The sequence below is a fragment of the Mastigoproctus giganteus genome, chromosome 8 (genome assembly GCF_048544385.1).
Source record: "Mastigoproctus giganteus isolate SK-2022 chromosome 8, ASM4854438v1, whole genome shotgun sequence".
NCBI lineage: Eukaryota > Metazoa > Arthropoda > Arachnida > Uropygi > Thelyphonidae > Mastigoproctus > Mastigoproctus giganteus.
This window is the reverse complement of record NC_143582.1, coordinates 174,022,883-174,043,107: the sequence shown is the minus strand read 5'-3', so window position 1 is coordinate 174,043,107 and position 20,225 is coordinate 174,022,883. Positions and strand designations below refer to the sequence as shown.

Here is a 20,225-nt window from a genome sequence, read left to right as displayed (position 1 = left end):
TACAGGCTTAACTTGGTCCTACATTTTTACTTTTTGTGCAATAACTAAAAAATATTTTTTCTGGAAGTTTCAGTAACAAAATCAAAGAAAAACTTTTGTTGAAAATTATTAAGTTTCAGCTGTCTGGACTGAGCAGATGAAGAGTAGGAAATCACCGACGGTCATGTGTGGTTTCAGAGGTGCCATGTGCTCAACTGAAGGTTAATGAAACTAAGTAGGAATTATTTTAGTGTATTTCTGCAGTTGTCATGCCATCTCTGATAATGATCAAGCAGAAATGCTGGCAACTGATGCACTGCTAACTGCCAGCATGCCACTGTCTCTCTTCAGTCTACAGAAACCTCTCTATGTATACAATAAACTCCAGTAATAACATTTCTGCTTACAGTGCTATTCCACTTTCAATGCTCTTTTATTCTAGTCCTATGGTCAATCCTATGAAGTGCTATGCATTTTTTAATGGCTATAGTTCTTTTTAAAGTTTTAAGTAGGAAATGGGAAAGAGATGATAGAGACTAAATTCTAGGAATTATTAATCGTTCAGCTTTGTTTACTTCACAGGAATTGTCCCCAGTGAAGGTGATGTTCATTTCAAACTTAATTGGAACCTTTGAAAGTAGATAGGTTGTTCATTAGTCAGTGTCTAGCTATTCACTGTTTCATTTGTGCTCTCATCAACTTTTTTTTAAATTCAAGATTATCGATCAGTTTTCCCTCACTGGTACAATTTTATGTGTTCAACATGGCATCAATAAATTTTATTAATGAGAGAATGTTATTATTATGTTATTACTACATTTATCATGTTTATATAGTAATATTCAAGATATGTTTAGTTTAATTTAATAAAAAGTTTTAAAAAAATTTCATTCTTTTTAAGCTAAAAAAGGTTGAAGGTATCAAAAAAAGCACATATTACATTATGTATATTATGTGCACAGGTTTCCAACTTAACATAAATCATGCTTTATAAACATTTGCAAAAAAAAAGGCCAAAATAAATTTATTTCAATGTTACCTACCAAAATATTGATGAAAATAGCTTTATGAGGGAATGGTCAGAATTATAACAATCTCCCACTTATAATTATATTTATATCTACTATATAATATTTATATTTTGTGTACATATTGTATATAATAGTTATAGTTACAAGTCATTTTCTTTGTTTGTTTGTTTAGCTAACAGGAGGTGAAATTAGGAAGGTAATTAGGATAGAATAGACACTCCTACCCTCATATTAGACTAATAGCCCAGTGTGGAAAATTTTAGTCGTAGGAAAGTAAACAGTATATAACTGAAGAATATATTTCTATATATATATATTTATAAGTGGGAAAGTTATATACAGGCAACCCCCATATAACATTATTATTATTATTAGCTGCATGGTGCAAGGAAGCCTGTGGCTTATGCTGCACCAGCCAAAAAAAAAAAAAAAATTCTGAATTACCCCAAGAGAGAGAGAGAGAGAGAGAGAGAGAAAAGAAGGGAATCACCAAGAAAGGGAAGAATGATGATATCCAGCTCAGGACCCTAGGTGTGCCAAGCCCATACTCACCAGATGTGAGCCCCTGGTACTTCTACAACACGGTTTCACTCTAACACAATTGATAAAGTGCGGCAATCCTTGCACAACACGGTTTCATTCTAACATGGTTAGAGAATTGCGGCAGACCTCGCATAACATGGTATTTTTGAGCTTTTTTTATGGGGAAACCCTGCTATGTTGGATTCTGCTTCCTAACTAGCCTAAACTGCCTCGTGGCCATTTCGCCATTGGATTTAACATACTCTTAAAGAACAACTCTAGTTCATAACTGTTTGTGAACACATTATTGTCAAAACAACAAATTGTAAGGGAATTTTGATTACTTTGAAGTTCAACATTTCCATTCATTCTTTTTTGTGAATCCCTGCTGTTGACTCGGTAGTGGCTATGCAAAAAAAAAAAAAAAAAAAAAAAAAGAGAGAATTTCCCCTATTATTTTGTTTAGGAAACCCCCATGTTAGGTTCTGTACTATTGAACTTGTGCTTGTTTGAGACCACAAAAAATGGTGACTTCAAAGCAATCATGCAGTTCGTGAATTTTAAGTTCTTTGTAAGGTTATTTTGGCTTTTATTTGATTGTTTATAAATTTTTCTGGATATGTATTACTAAACTTTGTTCTTAAGAACGGTATTGGATAATTTCTTTCTTGTGAATTAAATTCTAGCCCTAAATTATGCCTAAGGAAAGCAAAAAAAAAGCACTCCTTAAAATATATTTTTAAATTATGGACTGTATCAGAATCATAGCTTTATCACTTAAAGGAGTAAAAAGACGCAACATTAAATGCATCTTTTTACTCCTTTAAGTATTTTTCTAACATGCAACATTAAATGCATGTTAGAAAAATGTATGGCCAGAGCCAGTTCATTCATGAAATATGGCCAAGCCAGCAGAAAGTGGAATCAGTGCGATAGTAGAACTTGCTAAGTCGGTAGGAGGAGAAGGTTTTGACAATAGGACTACTGAAGAAGTTCACAAATTACTGGTAGAAAAAGAAGCTAGTGAAGCGGATTTGGTGGAAATGACATCGGATGTAAACCAAATCAATTAAGAGGATGACAGCGCAGATCAAAATTCTTAAGTTCAAAATTTTACACTAAAAAGCATACAGGAAGGCAATACACAGCCGAGCAATTAGAATCTCATTTTTTGAATGCAGATCCTTTACCTGAAAGGAGCACAAAGTTCAAAAAGGAGCTTTGAATGTGCTTAGCTCCATACCAAGAAATTTACGAAGATCTACCAAGCAAAGGCAAACAAACCAGATTACTGATTTTTTAAAGAGAGCAGAAGATACACGAAATCTAGATGCTGCAGAAGAAAGTTCAGAAGGTGAAGATATTCTGACAGAGAAAATGTTCTTGTTTGATTATGCTTAGTAGTGAAGAAGAGGAAGAAAATTAAATGAACGTAAATTATCTGACATATATGTATCACAATTTGTAAGACATTTTTTTCAGTTATTACTATTTTTAATAAAAATTAAGTTTCTGATAGTTTTAAAAAATGGTGTATTTTTGTTAGCATTTGGAACGTAACCCCCCTTTTTGTATTGGTTCTTAGTCCCATATAACACGGTTTCGCATTACAAGAGGGTTGTAATGCGAAGAAGACATTCCTACTGAAGTTACCTGTATATATATAAAATTTTGAGTGTAGGCAACTGTTATTTTGAATGGCATTAAATAACAAAAACATGTAAGGAGGTCAGTTACCTTGCTTTAGCTGTACAGTAGTTGTTACTGTTTTCTTCCAAACTGAATTATTATTGGTCGTTCTCGTAATTTGAAGCCATTTATGAGTTGAAGGGCTTGTTCTGCAATATCTACGTCTAAAAAGAAATGTGTATTTTATTAATTTAATAATATATTAAATATTAGATTATTAATATATCTGGCTCTAAGAAGTCTACATATATATGTTTCATAAATGAAGAATTACAATCATAGTGTAAAGGCATCGATTTAATTATCTCATATTGGGAGTACCTCACAACGAGTTACCATGTATTGCATTACCTCGAATAAGTAATGGTTCACTAATAGTGAAGACTATTGTTACTTATTCTCGGGGGGGGGGGGAATACCACCAACCAGACGGCATCGTTTCAAGGCTTGTTGGCCTATCATCGGTGGGTGGGCATGAAAAGGTGTCGCGTCTGGGTGGTGGTGCCCACTGAGAATAAGTAACAATAGTCTTCACTATTAGTGAACCGTTACTTATTCGAGGTTGTGCAATACATGGTAACTCATTGTGAAGGCAGTCACAATATGAGATAATTAAATCGATGCCTTTACATTACGATTGGTTTTTCATTTATGAGCGATATATGGTGTATTTACACCTATATTTTATAGTATAATTTAAGCTCATATCCTATTATGCCTTGTGCATTTATATTTTAATATAAATTTTTGTACAAAACACATTTTGTACAAAAATATAAATATAAATTATTAACCAAAAATAAAAGTCTGAAATAACCATCTCTATTTCTCTTAAGTATTTAAAATTTCCATATCACATCTGGCCACATATCTACATAATAATTTGCTTATAATCCTCCAGCTCTCTGTCTGGAATGCTGCTTCAACTTCAATAAGCTTTTGACACAATTTCTGTTGCAATAGGTTTTATTTAGCAGTAAAATTAAGAGAAAAAATAAAAACCAAAAAAATTTTCAACTGATTTCAAATACAGATAAGTGATTTAGCTCCCAATGAAACTTAACTTCCAGTTTACTTTGAAGAGAAGACAATTTCTTAACTTTTGTAATCACAATCAATAAATCTCAGGGTCAGTCTTTCAACACAGTTGCTCATGGGCAACTTTATGCAGCAGTTTCCAGGTCCAGATAACTTTTGTGCAATAACTAACTTTTTAAAGGATGATATAGTCACACAAGTAAAAAAAAAATCAAATTGCATTTTTACCTGAGCACACCCCACTGATACCTTAGCTAGCAGTGAAGAAAAACAAGGGAAAGGTTTTTGCAATTAGCATTAGCATTAGTAGAGGCATTTGATGCAAGAAAGCAAGCTTATGCAGCATCAGCCAAAAAAAAAAAAAAAAAAAAAAAAAACCCACTTCCACTTCACCCCTCTGTTCGTTCAAAATACCTGTCCAGCTGAGCCTTAAACTTATTTAGGCTATCAACCTCCACCACAAGGGATGGAAGTCTGTTCCACCAACCAACCACCCGCTGGCTAAAGGCAAATTTCCGCACGTCTATCCTACATCTGTCTTTCCTCAATTTGAATTTATGCCCTCTCAGGTGATTTTTCTGAGCTAGAGGAAGAATCCCATCAGCACTGAGCATGCTTAAACCATTCAAGGCTTTATACACCTCTATCAGATCACCTCGCTGGTGCCTAGTCTCCAGACACTGTAATTTGCAAAACTTAAGCCTTTCTTCGTAAGAGCACCCCTTTGTTCCATTCACTAATCTTGTTGCCCTTCTCTGTACTCGTTCCAGCAGCTCTACATCCTTCTTGAAATGAGGCCTCCAGACCTGTATACAGTACTCTAGGTGTGGCCTGACCATCGCCTTATACAATGGAATAATCACCTCCTTATCCCTGCTGGAAAAATTCCTGTATATCATTGACAATACTCCATGAGCTACTCTTGCAGCCCTTCTGCACTGCTCAGAGAACTTCATATCTGCCTGCACAACCACCCCCAAGTCCCTTTCATTCTCTACCACTGTCAGTGTAGTACCACAGAGTTGATACGTTGCTCTGGGGTTGCTGTTTCCCATGTGTAGTACTTTACATTTATCAATGTTAAACTTCATTTGCCACCTCTCAGCCCATCTGCTCAACCTTTCCAGATCCTGTTGCAGCAGCATAGTGTCAGTAGTGTCCTTGACAACCCTGCCAACCTTTGTATCGTCTGCAAACTTGGACATTAAGCCCGATATACCATCATCAATATCATTTATAAATACAGAAAACAATAATGGACCCAACACTGAGCCCTGAGGGACTCCACTAATAACATCAGTCCACGATGAGCAGTGTCCATTGATTACCACTCTCTGTCTTCTCCCCCTCAACCACCCCTTTATCCATAGCAGCAATTTGCCTCCAATGTCACACTGCTCCAATTTGTGTAGCAGTCTTCCATGTGCAACAGTATCAAAAGCCTTTCTAAGATCCAAGTATATAATATCAAAGTTATTCCCTGCATCCAGTTCTTTTGTGACTGCATCATAGTATCCAATCAAGTTGGTCAGGCAAGACTTCCCCTTAACAAAACCATGCTGTGTCTGAGCTATAACTGAAGTCTTGTCTAAATGATCCTGCAGTGCTTCTTTAACCAGTGCCTCCATTAATTTTCCTGGAACAGAAGTTAAGCTCACAGGTCTATAATTACTTGTGTCAGCCTTTGATCCTCCTTTGTGAATTGGGGTCACATTTGCACATTTCCAGTCTATGGGTACCTCCCCTGAGTCCAAGGAAGCTCTCATAATTATGGCTAAGGGTTTGCTTACTTCCTTTGCTGCCTCCTTTAATATAACTGGATAGATCCCATCCACTCCGGGTGCCTTTCTTGTGTTTATCTTCAACAGTTTCTCCTCCACTTTACTCCCAGTTATTTCAAGATTCTGTAGCTTACTGCTAGAGTTGAATACACCTCTGGCATTCCCCTCGCTGAATAACTCCTCATGTGTGAATGTCGATGCAAAATATTCATTTAGTTTGTTAGCTACCTGAGCAGGATCATCAACACTTGACCCATCAATATCAAGTGGACCAATCTGATTCACCCCCTTCCTTCTAGAGTTTACATAAGTAAAGAACTCTTTGCTGTTTTTCTTTGCATCCCTTGCCAAGGATTTCTCGTAATCTGCCTTCGCCTGCCTAACCTCCTTTGTAACTTGGTTGCATATCAACTTGTATCTATCATAGGCTTCTGTGTCATGTGTTAATTTGTATGTATCCCATGCATTTTTCTTCTCTGCCATATGCCTCATTAGTCAATATGCCTCATATGCCTCATCAATACTTCGATATTAATCAGCAAAACAAGATGTTGTTCCTATATCTTACAAAAAAAAAAAAAAACAAAAAAAAACACAACACTCTTTTGGTTGATTAATATGCACTTATTTCCAACGTATGTTACAGATGAGGGACTTTTTGTAAAATGTTGAAACTTTTTATTTTAATTCCTTACCTTTTGGGATACATGTTTTTCACACATAAAGGAAGTAGAAACATTTACCTATACCCTATTTACTAACTTTAATCCTGACATAAAAAATATAAATAAAGTAAAGTTCTCGTTGGTCAGTTGCTAAAGTGCCACTGTCCTGTTCAGTAACTGACAAATGAGAGTTTTACTCAACACATGTCAAGATTAAAGTTAGCATGAACAGAGCATAGATATGCCAGACAGCTCTAATCTACTAGATGGTAAACTTTTAATATTTAAAAGTTCACAAATGTGGCCACTGATAGGAAGAAAGGTGACATCTTATTTGGAAACAGTGGAGTTGCAATTTCTACAACATTTCTATATATCACAGTAATATCTAGTTAAGATTAAGTTTTTTTTATATTTCACAACTGACCTACTCATCATGTCTTCTATTTTATGAGATTTTAAATATGGAAATTCTTTTTTTATGATTCTGTTTAACAATTACATTGGAGAGCAACAAGTAAATTAAGTAAAAGAACTGGATAAGTGGATTTAGAAGCACATATAAGAATAAATAACATAGAAATCAGAAACTTTCCAGAAATACCAGGTGAAAATAGCAAAGAGACACACAGTTATAGCAGACTTAAAAGTGCTGTAGGAAAAATGAATGCTGAAGCCTGTCAAATGGTGACAAATCTACTAGATTTAGATTTGTCAAATTTCTGCTATTGTGTCGTAGCATAAGGTTCGTGCTTAACATTTGTTGTACGATCATGAAGAAGATTGTTATCACAAAAAATATTCACATGCTTGGTCAATTTTCTCAAGGGAAAAGGCTTTAATTCTTTAATTTTCAAATCCTCGTAACTGCGGGGACTCGGATAATGAATACTTGGATACTGGGGACCCCCTGTATAATTTTTCCTAAGCATTTTTTTCTTTATACAACTGATGAGGGAAATTTGGGTGGAAATTTCAGGATTAGAATGATGCTTCTCAGCTTTTAGATATGACAAAATAATTAAGTAGCACCAAGAACTATGCAGGTGTTTTATCTGAATATTCAATTAAAAAAAAAAGAATAATAGTTGCAAGGCAGATTCATCTGAATGTTTTGGCATTTGATAATATATCCTGTCAAGCCTAGGATAGAAGGTCTATTAACAGATTCTATTTGATCTGAAGGTCTATTTGATCTCTTAACAGATTCTTGAAACTCAGACGTCATGAGGAATTAGTTATAAGGGATTAAAAAAAAACATGTATTAAAGTTTACTTGGCTAAGGTAAAGAAAGACAAAACATGAGAAATACGGAAAACTATGGGAAATTTACTGGACAAACTGGTTTGCTGCTACTGCAGCTTCGTGCCGCATTCTCGGTAAACAGGCGACGCGTGCTATCAGTTCGGGGCAGAAGTTGAGAATGATATATTGATTGACACGTAGGCGTGACAGATGATGAACTCATTGGTGCGTGAACACAACAGACGACAACATCATAGCGTTTAGTGATTGATTGACATCATGATATATATATATATAATTTCTACAGATATATAGATGACATCCTCGTGATCAACTATGACAACTTTGCAAATGTAGCAAAGAATACTTACCCAACAGACTTAAAAATTGAATGTAAAAATCCTGATAACAACCAATAAGCTGTCTACTTAGACAGCGAAATTGCCATCAACCAAAACAAAATATATACACATCACTATGATAAAAGAGACTATTTTAATTTCGATACAATAAAACTCACACACTGGGAAAGCAACATAGCAAAGCATATATATGGTAATACTATAAGAAACCAAACAGACTTTTAAAAATCTGCAACAATATAGAAAGCGTAAAGATGGCAATACAAAAACTCATCAAAACCCTAGATATAAACAAAATTGCCAACCAATACAGTAGGTATTACATAAAAACTGCCATATACGCAAATATTAGAACACACCACCCCAATGTAGACCCACATATATTCATCAAAAACCATCTAAAAATAAAATAGTATTTACTCAGAAAAAGTATCCCCAAGTTTATAAGGTTTATTGCACTCAGACGAGGCTCGTCGCCTGACTGCACTACAACCTATTGCCAAATTTAACCCCCCAACCCATAGTAAGAGGCTGTATATATGTATATAGCTTTACCTCTGGACAAATATGTGCTGTTATGCCTTAGAAAAGCGGTACCGGCACAGTCCAAGGTAAGGCACAAAAACGCATGTAAAAATAATGTTAATACACAAGTAAATAAAAGATTTTAATCCACATGTTAACACAACCCATATAAAGCTTACAGAAAATCATCGATCCAACAATTTTTTTTTTTTTTTTTGGTAGTTGTTGGCGCATCGACTTCTGTGGCCATAATGCACCTCCCAAGGTTTTTGCAGTACTTTGATCCAAGCCCGAGGCGGGATTCGAACCCGCGACCTTTGGGTTGCTAGGCAGGCACTTTACCCACCCGGTTAGCCCGGTCGGCTGATCCAACAACAAACCTCCATCGCAGGCATTGGCATGAAAATCGGGGCCTGAGGCCAATGCAACATCAATACACAAGGTAACGTTAGTGCAACTGTGCTATAAAAATCGCTACCTATAAAACAAATAGAAGGCGGGAAATTTCCCCTTTCTACTCTACGACCTCCACCGAATTACAACATTACGTAAGTACGAATTTTACAATATTGGATACTTACCCATTGGGCTTTGTGTACTCTATCACAGTTTGCTGAAGAGATCGTAAAAATAAAAAATTAAAACTAATTAATACTATAAATAGATATGCAAACAATAATTAAGAATTTAAAAAATTGAAAAACTTAAATTCTAGGAACTGTAGAAATTAAACAAAAGAAAAGGAACTTAAAATAGCAAAACTGTGACAGGTACAAACAGAAACGAGTAAGTATAAGGCATTACATTGAAAGGGCTGTCAATCCACTCCAAGCCCCCGACGAAGTAGGGGATTGACGGCCACGTGATGGAATGCAAAAATGTATTATAGTAAAAATGTATAATAGTAATAAAATAGAAGTACAGCAGGCCCCCGTTATAACGTGGTTTGCTTTACGCTGATTCGCTATAACGCTCTTCTTATATTATAACCCGTATCTGACTATAACGCTGTCGCAGATCACTATAACGCTCTTTTATAGATTGCATTTTTGGCATATTTAACAAAATCGTTTCATTTGATGGAGTCGATAGCTGGAAAATGAATAGCAAAACAACATTAAAACGTTTCCTACGCCGACTTGAGAAATTTTCCCACGCTCAGTGAAATTTTCTCGCACGCTAATTTAGTTGCAGTACAGTCACTTGTTACGTAGTTCCCAGATCAACATTTTAAAAAATGATCAAGTATACTGCTTGTAACATTTGTATAATACTGTACTGAGTCATCACTCAGTACAGTATTATACATCGTGCATAACGGACAGTTTACTTGAACATTGTATCATAATTAATGCAACCAACACGGTTACATTTTCAAAGAGTTAATAATGGCCGATAAGAATGAAAAAGCAACAACGCCTGGGTGCAGTACGAAGACTATAAATGTATGAAAAAGACTGAATTTGAAAATTAAATTAGATGTTGTGAAGCGAATCGATTCCGGTCAAAGACAAGCGGATGTGTGCCATAATTTAGGACTTGCAAGTTTAACTGTAAGAACGATTATAAAAAAATAAAGAATTAATTTTAGCAACGGGAAAGATAGCTGTTCCACTGCAAGCAACTAGGGCTAGGCCGGCTATTAGGATTGAAATGGAAAGACTTTTAACTAATTTTATTGAAGATAATATCCAATGCAGAATTCAGTTAAGATAAATATTATAAAAGAGAGACAGATATTAGCCAGTATGATGATCTGAAGAAAACTCACCTAAAAAAAAAATGTGGATCCATTTAAAACTGGTAAGGGCTGGTTGAATAGATTTAAAATCTGGGGAGAAGCCGCAAGTGCAGATCAAGGAGACGAAACTTTCAAAAAAGAACTTGTTAAAATTATTGAAGAGGGGTATTGTGTGTTATACTTCTCAACAAGTTTATAACATAGATGAAGCAGGACTTTTGTGGAAACGAATGCCTAAAAGAAGTTTCATATTGAAAGAAGCAAAAAACATGCCAGGTTTCAAAGCGGCGAAGGATCAGGTGACTTTATTGTTGGGTGGTAACGTTGAGGGGGATTTAAAATTAATACCCCTTTAAGTTTATTTAGAAGAGGGCCAAAGTTCAACCCAAAATCGACACATTTTTCATGATTAAATTCATTAATTAAATTAAATCAATTAAAATCAATTTAGATCAATTAAATTCATGATTTAAAACTGTAATTTTAAGTTTAATTTTGATACGTAAATAGTTAGCACATAATTATATACGTATGTAATGCAGAATATTTTATATGTACAAATATTTGAATATTAAATATTTTGACTGAAGTGTGCATCTTTTCACTACCGTTTATTACTGATTAGGAAATATCCTATGGCACCGACCGCAACTTACAAATACATATGTTACCTTATGGGAATGCGGAGCTCGCTTAGCACGGATTCACTTAGCACTCTGTTTTTCTGGAACGAATTATCAGCGTTAAGCGGGGGTCACCTGTATACTGTTAATAATAACTAGTAATTACCTTTTGCTACAGATAAAAATTTTCATCAATAATTTGTCATGAAAATTCATTATCATTAAGCTTCTAAACCTAATATGTATAGGCCATGCGGAATTAAGATGACCTAAATAAGGCTAGATTAATGACCAGAATTGTATGAACACTAATGCCTATATGTAAAAACCACCAATAATAGGTAACAATAAAAAAAATTCGAACAATTAGAAACGTGTATATATATATATATATAAAGGATCTTTCTTTCTTTTCCTATTATTTTCTCATTAAGGAAAAGGCTTCCTTGTTTTTCCTATTCTAACCTTAGAAGTTAGGTTAGGACATAATAGGAAAAGAAAGGATTAATCTTTAGAACTCTCCAGTCTTTTCAGTTAAACTGTGGTGCCGGTGAACTGTGGTTTTTTTTAATAGAGTAATATTCCATTAGTGAAAAAAGGTTATGTTAGTTACGCTACTAATTCGAGTGAAAAAGCCATTACCGTATATGATACCGCACACAAAAGATTACGAACACCATTTTTCATTTGAATCCATCCCAAATTAGTGGTGTACACTAACCTAACCTTTTTTCACTAGCCGAATATACATTCTTTATAGTATATGTATCATAACGTCAATCAATCACTTAAGGCTATGATGTTATTGTCTGTTGTGTTCACACACCAAGGAGTACGTTGTCTGTCATGCCTACGTTGCAATCAATATATCCTTTTCAAATTCTGCTCCAGGCTGATAGCATATTGCCTGTTTACCAAGCATGCAGCATGAAACCACAGCAGCGGCAAACCAGTCTGTCTTGCAAGTTTCCTGTAGTCTGCTGTGGTTCTCGTGTTGGCTTTCTTTATCTTAGCCATTTACTTTATATTTTTCAGTTATTGATTTAATTCTTTGTAAGAATAAATTATATGCTGACGCAGGCGCTTGATATTGTAAATATCCATGAGAAAGTTTCCAAGGCATTTGCTGTTTCGTGGGAAGGAGTTTCTTGTCCATTCCAGTTGGAGGAAAATTTGCTGCCAAGTTGTTTGAGTTGTTTCTAGATTGGTCAGGGACTGATCTGAATTTTCAATAACTGCAGAAGTAAACTGCATCCAGGTTTCTTCCTTGGCATGTTTTCTTAAACAACAGAGGCTTACTCTTAGTTTCATGTATATGGTAAAATTAGCAGTAGTTGGACATTTTATAATTTTATAAAACAAATACTTTTGAGTTTTAAACAAAAAGTCAAGAGTATTTGTTTGTTACCACAACAGAACATAGTATCAAGATGTTCTGAGGGCAAAAACATTTCAAATGAGCAGGTAGCAAATGCCAGGGAAGCAAGCTTAAATAACATTAAGGGGTGTATCAGGGTAGTTAACTATACAAGAACAAAGTCTTAATTGTTTATGCAGTAATGTCAGAAGTGTCGTCAATAAAATAACTGAATTCGAAATGCTGGTTAGGACAAGTAATGCTGACAAAATTGGGCTTACAGAAGTGCCACCCGGAGATAAGGGATGATGAGTTTCAGTGCGGTATGTACAATGTATTTAGAAAGATAGGGATGACAGAAGGGGGTGGGGTCATGCTTCTTATCAAAAGCAGCCTGAGCACGATGAAAGCTTTCCTGAATTCAGACGTTTTGTATGCTAGTATAGAATCTGTATGGTGTGAAATAGTTGGAAGCAAAGGTATAATGAGAGTGGGAGCAATCTACAGGCCAGGTGATTGTGAAGATTATGATGAGAGTCTCTACATGCAAATGGAATGGGCAAGTAAGTGTGAATGTCTTATTATGGGTGATTTCAATTTGCCTCTAATTGATTGGAACAAATGGGAAGGAAACTCCACAAGGGGGACAAAATTTTTAAATGAACTAGACGATTGCTATTTGTCAACATATCAGGGAAAGTACTAGCAAAAAAATACTCTAGACTTCATCATCACCCATGAACCAAATGACATAATAGGGCTGACAGTACAGGAACCAGTAGCAGGAAGTGATCACAGAGTTCTACGGTAGATGATGAAGAGAGAGGTAGCAGTAGTTAAAGACAAAGGAATGGGTTATAATTTAAGGAAAGGAAATTACGATGCCTTAAGGTGCTACATGGCTTCTATTAACTGGGTAGATACCTCACAGAGAGCAAATACAATTGAATTATGGTATACCTTTAAAACATTAATCACAGAAGCCTTGAATGCTTATATACCAGTAAAAAAAAATACTCCACAAGGAAGATTCCAAGGATGAATAATGAAGTTGCCAAATTACTTGAGCAGAAAAATATGGCATGGAAAAGTTACAGAGCAATAAAAAGTACTGAAGCCTATAACAGCTACAAATTGATCTGTAATAATGCCACTGAAAAGGTTAGGTTGGCAAAGGCAGATTATGAGAAAGTGCTGGCAAAGAGGGGGGGGGATAAGGAATTCTTCACATATATAAATGCAAAGAAGAGAAGGACAAACCAGATCAGACCCTTATGTAATGGACGTGGGATGTTGCAGATGAACTCAACAGTTACTTTGCATCGATATTTACAGAAGAAAAAACCTTTATGTCAATGAGAAATTATGGGAGTGAAGTTGAAAAAAAAAAAAATGCAATTAATGATGTTGAAATTTCACATATTTATTTAATGAAAAAACTTTCGAGCCTACAGGCCAGTAAGGCTCCTGGGGTTGATGGCATTTACCCTATAATCTTAGGGGAGGTGGCAAGTGAGTGCATTGAACCACTGAGGCTAATTATGAGAGCATCACTGGACTCGGGAGTGAATCTGTTGGATTGGAAAAGCGCTACTGTATCTCCAATACATAAGGGCAGTTCTAAGAGTGAAGTGGGAAATTACCAGCCGGTTAGTCTAACTTCAGTAGTGGGGAAAATCATGGAGACTATCATCAAGGGTGGAATTCAGGATCACTTAGATAGAAATGGAATTCTGAAGGATACTCAGCATGGTTTTGTAAAGGGAAAATCATGTTTAACTAATCTGGTTAGCTATTTCGACAGGGTCAAGTAACAGCTGTACTCGGGGAATAATTTTGAAGTTGTTTATTTGGATTTCAGCACAGCATCTGACTCAGTCCCACATGAGAATTTCTTTATAAGCTGGAACAGGTTGGAATCACAAAGAAAATCCTTAGATGGATAGCAGGGTGGCTTTGGGGCAGGAGACAGAGGGCTGTGATAAATGGTTATTCCTGAGATTGGGTTGATGTAAGAAGTGGGGTTCCCCAAGGATCGGTATTAGGACTACTGTTGTTTTTGATTTTCATAAATGACATCGATGAAAGGATAGAGGGCGTGATGTTGAAATTTGCAGGTGATGTAAAGATTGGTAGAGTAGTTAATGACTGCCACCAAGCAGAGCTTCTTCAGAATAACCTAGATAGACTTCAGAGATGTTCAGAAAAAGAAAAATGGCAGCTATGTTTTAATCCAGCAAAGTGTAAAGTACTGCACCTGGGAACAGTAACCCCAAAACAACTTATACACTTCGCAGAGTTGAACTAAAGCAGGTAGTGGAGGAAAGGGACTTGGATATTACGATACGGTCAGATATGAAGTTCTCCGAGCAGTGTAGACTGGTTGCAAGGAGGGTCCATGGTGTCCTATTGATGATTTATCGAACAATCACTAGTAGAGATAAGGACGTCATAATCCCATTATATAAGGCTATTGTTAGATCACACTTGGAATACTGTGTTCAAGTATGGAAACCGCACCTAAAGAATTTTAGGTGCGGTTCTTCTTGAAAGGGTCCAAAGATGGATAACTCACCTGGTGAGATTGACAAAAGGGCGTCCATAAGAAGCAAATCTTTGAATATGAAGGTTGCAGAACTTGGAAACTAGGCACCTTAGAGGTGACTTGATTGAGGTGTTTAAAGCTCTGAGAGACATAAGCAAAATGAATAAGGGCAAAATTTTAACGGTCATAAATGATTCTAGAACTAGGGGCGCCATAATTTAAAGTTAAGGGGAGAGTTGTTTAGACTGGATTGTAGGAAGTTTTATTTTGCTCAGCGAGTTATAAATTACTGGAATAAGTTACCTACATGGGTAGTAGAGGCTGACGGTCTGCTAAAATTCAAAGGTCAGTTGGATAATTACCTAAGAGAGGAGGGAAATGCATAGGTTGTCCATTTGCTTTTTTCTTATTAATTGTTATTATTATTAATTTTGTTTTTATTCTTATTTTATTTTATTTATTTTTTTGTTATTTTATTATTATTTATTTATTTTATTTTATTTATTTTTTTGGTATGTACGTCATTCCATTCCACTGGTGTTTGGCATGCTTACAATTTCAGGTGGATGATCTTAGTACAGTACTGGTATTCAGTATTGGTTACAGTGTCTGATGTGTAATATGTTCGGAAAGTTAACAGGTTGTTCCCAAATGATTTGTTTATTAAACAAAGTATTCAATTTAAATTTTGCCCAATCTGCTTCAGAAAAATTTTAATTTACCATGAAATACTGTTTGTGGAGAACTTGCTGCTTGTAGCTTACAGATTATTGGACAATGAGTAAATCATCTAACATTATCCATTTGATATTTTATAAAAAGTAGCAGAACAGTTGTTAGTGGTGGTGTATAGGCACATCAGTAACTTAAGAAATGTTGTGCCACTGTGTATAATATCTGTGTGTAATAAAGTGTGTGTTAATGGGCCAATTGGCATGTTGTATAGATTTAAAAACCTCGAATAAGTCATAGAAGAAAAAAACTACTCACTCAACCTGAGATCGGCTAACTGCAACCCACATGAAGACGTCTTTAGAAATGCGAGTCTGTAAGAGGACTTGAATCCAGACCTGTCCAAATGAGTGAAAAAACATTCTACTGTCACAGAGGCCTAGCAGTACAGATGGAGAAGTTTGTGACTGAGATTGATCTTGTATGAAGGTATACATAATGACCCGAGTTCAAGCCCGTGATTGCTGAATACAGTGCTGTTTCTTGTATTCTCTCTCTCTCTCTACCTTGTGAACTCCTCTGACCCTGTGGTTGTCCCAGAATGTAAACAGAAAATTTATTTTATTTTATAACTGTGGAAACTAGTATTTAGCAGGTATAAGGTTATAAATATCAAGAAATGATTATATTAACTGTCCATGTGATCCACAGCAGGTTAGTGAGCATGATACATCATTCTCTGCCACTTGTCTGGAGAGTTTTATATTCGATTGCTGTCAATAACTAATGATTACAAGAATTTCTAAAGTCCTCTTCCATCAAGGCTGTAGTTAGTTGATCTTAAGAAGAATCTTTCCCCATGAGTTATTCTGGACTTTTCAGCCCTCTGCAACCTGAAAACTGGTCCATGAACACACACACACACACACACACACACACACACACACACACACACACACACACACACACACACACACACACACACACACACACACACACACACACACACACACACACACACACACAAAATACATTACCACAGACAAAAGGCACATAGATATGAGAGAGAAACTGGTGGCATTAAAATTTTTTTTTAATATTTTTATTAATTGTCATCATTTATCTGTTTGAGAGCATCTCCAGAAATAATTTTGGGCAGTGAAGTCTACCAATAGGCAGAACAAGGCAGGTAGCTTAACTAAATATTCAAAGTCGTGAAGAGTATACATATAATTTGATGGAGGTATAGCGGATACAAGAGTTAGCATAATTCAAATCATTATGCATACAGAAAAAACATCCAAGGAACTTTGTAGAGGAATGCACTAACATGGAGTTTCAGCATCTATTTGGATTTAGCATTAACATTGGTAGTGCCATATGATGCAAGAAAACACGTTTATACAGCATCAGCCAAAAAAAAAAACCATTTCCCTTTTCACATATCCACTTGCTTCAGTTCTTTTTTGAATCTATTTAAGCTATCAACTTCAACAACGACAGTTGGAAGTTTATTCCAGCAATCAACCACCTGCTGACTAAAGGCAAATTTCCACATGCCTATTCTGCAACTGTCTTCCCTCAATCTGATTTATGCCCTCAAGTACATAATCTGAACAAGAGGAAGAATCTCATCAGCTCAAACTGTTTTCTCAAACCATTCAAAGCCTTAAACACCTCAATCAGATCACCTCACAGGTTCTGCAATTTGCAGAACTTAAGCCTTGCTTGGTAAGAGCAATCCTCTTCACCCTCACCAATCTCGTTGTCCTTCTTTGTACTCATTCCAGAAGCTCTACATCCTTCCTAAAATGAGGCCCTCAGACCTGTATGCTGTACTCAAGGTGTCACCTGACAATTGCCTTATACAAAGGGATAGTCACCACCTTATCCCTGCTAGCAAAATTCCTGTATATCATGGACAAGACCGCATGACCTGCTCTGGCATCCTGTCTGTACTGCTCAGAAAACATCATATCTGACTGCACAATTACCTCCAGATCTTTTTCATACTCCAACATCCTGAGTGTTTACCGCACAGTTGGTACATTATTCTGGGGTTACTGCTACTCATATGCAGTACTTTGCATTTGTCAATGTTAAACTTCAGTTGCTACTTCTCAGCCCATCTGCCCAACTTTTCTAGATCCTGTTGCAATAATGTACTGTCATTAAGAACCTGCGAACCTTTGTATCATGTACAAAATTGAACATTAAGCCTGATATAGCTTCATCAACAGCATTGATAAATATACAAAATAACAATGAATGGGCCCAACTATGAACCTTGGGGAATTCCACTAATAATATTAGCCCACAAAGAGCAGTGTACATTGATTACCACTCTGTCTTCTCTCACTCAACCATCCCTTTATCCATAGCAGGTGGTAGATGACTTTCATCAACCGGTGAAATACCACCACTTTGCTTATTGGAGTCTTGTAGTGGTGAAACCCATGTTTAGTCTCTAGAGCAAAGTTTCCAGCATCTCCCCCCCCCCCCCCATACTTCTCCTTCAAGCCCTTGCAGTACTAAGTACTATAGGTTTTGATACCTTTCGTGTTTGGGGTTTTCATAAAAAAAAAAAAAAAAAAAATATGATATCAAAATTATTTTTTGCATCCAGTTCCTTTGTGACCACATCATTTTATCCAATCAATAACTGCAGCCTTGTCTAAATGATCCTGCATTGCTTCTTTGACCAGCGACTCCATTATTTTTCCCAGAATAGAAGTTAAACTAACATGTCTGCAATTACTTGTGTTAGCCTTTGTGAATTTGGGGATACATTTGCAAATCTCCAGTCCACGGAGGTCACCCCTGAATCCAAGGATGCTGTCATAATTATGGCTTGCTTACTTCCTTTGCTGCCTCCCTTAATATAACTGGATAGATACCATCCACCCCAGGTGCCTTCTTTATGTTTCACTTTAAAAATTTCTCCTCCACTCTGCTCTCAGTTATTACAAAATCATTTAGCTCCCTGTTACAGTTTGATAAACTTCTGGCCTCCATTTCCCTACTGAATTCTACATGTGTGATTGTAGATGCAAAACACTCATTCAGTCTGTCAGCTACCTGAGCAGGATCATCTACAGTTGAACCAACAATACCAAGTGTACCAATCTCATTCATCCCTTTCATTCTAGAATTTACATAAGTAAAGAAGTCTTTGCTGTTTTTCTTTATATCCTTTGCGAAAGATTTCTCATAATCTGCCTTCGTTTGCCTAACCACCTTTCTAACTTGATTACAGCTTAAGCTTACATCTATCATAGGCTTCAGTGTCACTTGATAATTTATATGTCCAATGCATTTTTCTTCTCTGCTATGAATCTCTTTAGTTCAATTGACATCGATTTAGGCCTAAACCTAGAACAGTACTTCTTAGTTGGCATGAAAAGCCTAGCAGTTATTATTTTGTTATTTGGTTTTTTTTTTTAAGGAGCATTAGCCACTAAGGCCATATTGCTCCGGGATATGCGGTGGTCATTCCCTGACCTTCCCGCATCCTCCGTGTTTGGTGGTGATGGGCTCGAACCCCGGTCTAATCAAGAAGCGTGTGCTACGCACTGCTGCTCCTTCCCACCTGGCTACGGAGGCGCCAAGCCTAGCAGTTTCCAAGATTAATTCTAATGTCACATTTCCACAGGCTGTAGAATTTATATCTTGTCAGTAGAGTGCATAGCTTTTAACTGAAGGTGTTACATTTGGAGTCTTTTTTTTTTTTTTTTTTAAAGTTTCGTATAAAAAAATGCCTGTAGGACTATAAGGGTTAACGAGATCATATAAGTCATTAGTACTGCAACAACCTTCTCAGAATTTCCACTGAATTATACTGTGAATTATTTGAATTTAGTAGAGGAAAGTAAATATGACTGTTTCTTTGAGCCAGTCTGTTTATGATGAACTTTTTTTTGGGGGAGGGATGGTTCATCATGAACAGACTAGTAGACCGTCTCTTACTCTGCACTGAGAACTCTCCCTCAATTGTTTGAAAATTTCTTGGTGGTAGGCTGAATTAACAGTGACACCTTGCAGAACAAATTCTGATATCACCATCTCCTCACTGTCAAAAAAACGCAAACAGCATGACCATCATATGTGATTTTGACTGCCATACTTTTTTTGGCTTTGGTGATAACTTCTATTCTATTTGAAGCTTTGAACCTTGCTCTGTTATAATTTTATAACCTGTTATAATTTTTGTTATAAATGTAAGATCTGACACTAACTTGATTGCACAACTCAAATGAAATGAGAAATTGATTCTGTCTTTAACCTTGAGTGAGAATACTTGGACAAACTTGCCATTCACTTGCCCCTCCCAATTTTCAGTCAAAAGTCAATATGATCTGAACCAAACCAAACGAAAGAAACATCTTTTTGGCAATTTCTCAGACGGTCAGTTATATCACTCCTAGCAAATGGATGGTGCAGACCTCACTT

The 20,225-nt window shown here is 36.1% G+C and overlaps 1 protein-coding gene across 1 annotated transcript in view; it reads right to left on the bottom strand.

Annotated features, from left to right (window-relative positions):
* The window catches only part of LOC150082017 (RNA-binding protein 41-like), a 75,284-nt gene that overhangs the window by 9,091 nt on the left and 45,968 nt on the right, over window positions 1-20,225 (bottom strand). Inside the window, exon 6 of the mRNA XM_090379910.1 lies at window positions 3,270-3,385. Coding sequence (XP_090236036.1) covers window positions 3,294-3,385 — 92 coding nt within the window. The 3' untranslated portion in view covers window positions 3,270-3,293. The remainder of the gene's footprint in view (window positions 1-3,269; window positions 3,386-20,225) is intronic.